This window comes from Microtus oregoni, unplaced genomic scaffold, assembly GCF_018167655.1.
Source record: "Microtus oregoni isolate MIOR12 unplaced genomic scaffold, Mior012 000005F_ref0000423, whole genome shotgun sequence".
Classification (NCBI taxonomy): domain Eukaryota; kingdom Metazoa; phylum Chordata; class Mammalia; order Rodentia; family Cricetidae; genus Microtus; species Microtus oregoni.
The window spans coordinates 30,259,346-30,264,355 of NW_024543064.1; the positions used below are offsets into that span (position 1 = coordinate 30,259,346).

General features: G+C 45.1%; 1 protein-coding gene across 2 annotated transcripts; it reads left to right on the forward strand.

Annotated features, from left to right (window-relative positions):
• The first annotated feature begins 366 nt into the window (after positions 1–366).
• On the forward strand, positions 367–3,750 carry Exo5 (exonuclease 5). Of its 2 annotated transcripts, none has more exons than XM_041652350.1 (2): positions 367–822; positions 2,248–3,750. In XM_041652350.1, the coding sequence occupies exon 2, from the start codon at positions 2,278–2,280 to the stop codon at positions 3,397–3,399; it is 1,122 nt and encodes a 373-aa protein (XP_041508284.1). In that variant the 5' UTR covers positions 367–822; positions 2,248–2,277; the 3' UTR covers positions 3,400–3,750. The 2 variants fall into 2 exon arrangements, with proteins under 2 accessions (XP_041508284.1, XP_041508285.1); XM_041652351.1 differs by having other exon boundaries at positions 2,264–3,750.
• The last annotated feature ends 1,260 nt before the right edge of the window (positions 3,751–5,010 follow it).

Here is a 5,010-nt window from a genome sequence, read left to right on the forward strand (position 1 = left end):
AAAAAAAAAGGACGAACAACAAGAGCGCCAAAGTCTTTGAAGTTTGAGTTCGTAAGGGTTCCTTAAACTGGGAAAGCTGGTGCCAGATGCTAAGATCCGGATTCGGGTCCAAGGGTGTCAAAAGTCAGCAGCACTGGGGACAGCGAGGTGACCGCCGCTTTCTCTCTTCGGGCTCGCGGTCGTTAAGAGACGGAACAGTGACAGCTAGGGCCTCCCGGGCTAAAGGACTTTAGATACTGCAGTGTACACAAGGGCAGCCGGCTTCAGGTGCAGCGCAGCGCTAGTCTAGGGACATCGGGGGGTGGGGCCATAGCTCCGGAAAGGGGCGGTCCTCGGACCGCCGCTAGGAATTCTGGGATTGTGGTCAAGCGGATGGGTACGGTCCTTTGTACGAGGCTTCTGAGCTTTGTATATTGAGCCTGGCTCGATCCGAGCCCTGACTTGTGGGCTCAGTACATTGAGGGTGCGTGTGGCTCACCCGGGGGACAGGGACTCGGGGGCTGAGTGGAAAGCACACGTCTGCCCGCGTGGAAGGCCCGGGACGGTAAAGGCAGTGGCAGGCGGCCGGCACCCATCAGCGAGGCAGGGCCTCCGACCTCGGGCTGCCGCTGGGACTGAGCGCCTAGTGCAGGCACTGGGGAATGGGAAGGCACGGAGACCTTGCCCTGGAGAGGCCAGTGCTCCGAGTTATGGTAGGCAGCTGACCCTGCAGTGTCACTCAAGTAGAAACGCCGTAAGATGAGGGCGTGGTCAGGCCTGTCTTCCTCACTTTGCCATTTTAATACACGCCCTTCCCCGAGGAGGGAATCAACCAAGGCCCAGGTGAGTACGAGCTCCTGCTCTCCTAAAGTTATCGTTTTTCAGAGCGAACAGATACATAGACTCATCACTGCCTTTGAAAGGGGAAGGAAAGCCACGTTTATGTGCACTGTGGTTTAGCCGAGTAGACGTAGAAGGATTAGCCTACCAATTCTACATTCTAAAGATGTGCCGGTAGCATCAGAATTTTATTTAACGTGCCCAGGCTTATTCAAAAAACAAGTAGCATATTAGGAGAGTCTACTGGATTTTTCAGGATTAGTTTCAAAATCTGTGGACTCTTGATACTGACCTGGTGTTTTCTGAACATCTCATTTTTTTTCACCTAAAATTTCTAGCTATACCTATGCACTTTTAAACATGTATGTTCACATATATTAAATATTTAATATAGATATTAATAAATATTTATTAGTTTTGTTTTTTTCTAGACAGAGTTTTTCTGTAACAACACGGGCTGGAACTCACTCTTGTAGACCAGGCTGGCCTTAAACTCAGAGAGATCCGCCTGCCTCTGCCTCCCGAGTGCTGGGATTAAAGGCGTGCGCCACCACCATCTGGGTCATAGTAGGCCTTTTTCATCATAAGATAATTTCTTACTGAGAGAGGAAAAAAATTAGTGGCAAGCACTAGTGTAGTGGCTAACACCAGTTTGTATAAAGAAGATCATTTATCAGGTCATAAGGGTAATTTGTGTGTGTGTGTGTGTGTTGTTTTCTTTTCTTTTTTTGCTATTTTTCTGAGATATTGTCTAATGTAGCCCAAGCGGGACTCAAACACAACTCGGCTATGTAGTTGTGAGACCTTCTCCTACTTCCATCTCCCAAGTGCAGGGAATACAGGCATGCCCTGCCACGCATGGCTAGTAAGGGTAAGTTAAAATTCACTAAGAGCTTTTTCTCATCATTAATATGTCTCAAGACCTATAGTCATTAAAGATAGTGAAATAATATTCCAAATCTGTAGAGTTTTGAAGTAAAATAGGCAAGCCTCAGTGAATTCAAGGATAAGAAAAATAAGATTTGCCTAAATTCATCCACAGTGTGTTAGTGGCAGACCCATGAATCAAACAAAAACGGTTCTGCTCTCAAGCTGGTTCTGCTGTCAGTGGCGCATCGCTTAGTTACCTTGTGCAGTGTCCAGGATTCTATCTGTAGAAGTGAAAACAAAAAAAGACGTGGGTGACTGGAACATGAATACAAAGACTCATAAAGTGTCCTCGTGTTTACTAATGGGTCATAAGTAAATTGGTGTCTTAGGGCTGGGGATGCAGTTTAGGAGTAGAACATTTGTCTAGCACACATAAGGCCCTGGATTCAGTTCCCAGTACTGAAATGAATGGATAAATCAGTCAACCAATATCATACATGGTTCTTTTAGTCTCAGAGGAATGTACAAGTCTTTGACGATGTTTGGTACGTTACGTAGGTCCCTCCTTGTTCAGTCTAGAACTGTACCATGGCTGAGACTGGGGAAGAGGAGACAGCGTCGGCAGAAGCCTCAGGGTTCTCAGACTTGAGTGACTCGGAGTTGGTAGAGTTTCTGGACCTGGAAGATGCCAAGGAACCAACAGTCCCACCTAGCAAGGCTGGTCCTTCTTCTGAACTCCCTGAAAAGGATGACAAACCTGTAAGTTTGCAGCCCAGGAAAAATGGACTGGATGTCTCGTCACCCATGGAGAGATTCCAGCTGAAATACTTATATGTCACTGACCTGTGTGCTCAGAACTGGTGTGAATTGCAGGTGGTATATGGAAAGGAACTTCCTGCTTTCTCGACACCTGAGAAGGCAGCTGTTTTGGACACTGGTGCTAGCATCCACCTAGCAAAAGAGTTAGAACTTCATGATCTTGTGACTGTCCCCATCACCACTAAAGAAGACGCTTGGGCAGTCAAGTTTCTGAACATACTCTCAATGGTTCCTACCCTCCAATCAGAAGGGCGCATCAGAGAGTTTCCCGTGTTTGGGGAAGTGGAGGGAGTATTTCTTGTTGGAGTGATTGATGAGTTGCACTACACAGCCAAGGGGGAACTGGAGCTCACCGAACTCAAGACGCGAAGACGCCCAGTGCTCCCTCTGCCAGCTCAGAAAAAGAAAGACTATTTTCAAGTTAGCCTATACAAATATATCTTTGATGCCATGGTACAAGGAAAAGTGATTCCTGCAAGCCTAATCCACCATACAAAATTGTGTCTAGACACGCCACTGGGGCCTTCAGTGCTGAGGCATGCCCGGCAAGGAGGCTTCTCTGTGAAATCTTTGAGTGACCTCATGGAACTGGTTTTCTTGTCTCTTACACTGTCTGATCTCCCAGCTATCGATACGCTAAAACTCGAGTATGTCCATCAAGAGACTGCCGCTGTATTGGGCACAGAGATTGTAGCCTTTGACGAGAAAGAAGTGAAAAGCCAGGTGCAGCATTATGTGGCCTACTGGATGGGCCGTCGAGCTCCTCAAGGTGTTGATGTGGAAGAGGCGTGGAAGTGTCGGACCTGTGACTATGTTGACATCTGTGAGTGGAGGAGGGGCCGTGGAGTGCTCAGCTCTTCACTGGAGCCCAAAGCCAAGAAGTTGAAATGAATGGAAGTTATGTTTTCAGAAATGTTGATCATTTCTGCTCTTAATACTCCCGTGTGAAAGGGTCGGTCTCTCAGTTGGATTTTGTGGATAAGGTTTTTATTTTTCCGTCCCCGACCTTTAATAATATTCCAATGCGGGGTCAAGATCAGGAAGGAATGGAGAGATTGGGATTATGGTGACCTTGCACTCTGAGATGAACTGCAGAGAAGACAGATGTATGTCATGTCTGCAGCAAGGGTGGCCCTCACTGATCACTGTTTCCTCAAGAAAACTACTTGGGTTCTGACATTTTTTATTTTTTTCTTGACGCATTTTTTTTTACATTTTTTCATAATAAAAATGAAATGCTCTCTAAAACTATTGAATTGATGTTTGTGTGTTTGCTGATCTCAGTCCTTTATAGATGACCACTGTACTACACATGGTTGTGTGGTGTCACAATTCTTTAAGATCATGCATCAACACTTTAGAACTAGGGCTAATAGAGCAAGCAGGCCACGAATTTAAAATAAGCATAATTAGTAGTCCTAGGTGATGCGAGAAGAAATCAGAGAAGTGAAAACATTAGATGAAAGATATATATGGAATAACAGTATTCATACATTATATGATCTAGTAGTATCATTCCTGGGCATATGTCAAGGGAAATTCATATGTATGCAACAGGAAATATGAAAAATATACTTTCACAAATACAGAAGTCTAGAAACTATCCCAGTGCCCGTCACCAATGAATGAAATGATATATGTCAACCGGAACATGAGCCGCAATGGTATATAACACTGCATGAATCTTAGCAACACTAGGTGAAAGGGTAAGTCCTAAAAGACGATAGGCACCAGGACTTCCTTTTTCATATAGCAGAAAACCAACATTTTAAGGAAAATGTTCTGGGTAAGTTAGATTATAGTCTGTCTCTTTAAGACATTAGTCACTCTAGGAGGCCAGGGCTCAGCCTGAAGACAGGAGACCTCATTCCCTCCTGGAGTCGACAGGCCACTGCTGGAAGGATTAACACAGGTTGGGGTGGGGAGAACAAACCCTAGCTAGACAAAGGAAAACTAGCTATGCTTTCCCTGACATTAAATTATGGTCTGGCTCCAGGTGAATTTAATCTACATAGTTTCCATAGCAAAGACATATTACCTTGTAGCCCCACCCACTAGGAAAACACTGTAAACATAATAAGCTCTGCCTTTGTTCCCCGGAAATGCGCACATCTTTCCTGTCAGCTGACACTGGAAGTCCCCAGGTGGCCAGAATAAGGAACCCACTTTCACCTGGAATTTGCCTATCACCTGTCTAAAGAACCTGCTCTTTCTTCAAGGTGCCTTGAATGCCATTTGTCTATTTAAAGGGGACACATTTTCAGTGTACCATAAAACAGGGGAACCCTTATCTCAAACATCACCAAAGAAGCAGAAGAAACAAACTGAATGGCTATCACCTGGGAATTCAGGGTATGATAGAGGCAAGGTTGGGGAATTTGTAAAAGTCAGTGGATGGTGTGTGTGTGTGTGTGTTCAATTCCTCATACCTACACAGTGGAAAGAGAACCAAATATCCTGATCTCTGCACACACTAGATGAATGTAAGTTAAAAAAAAAAAA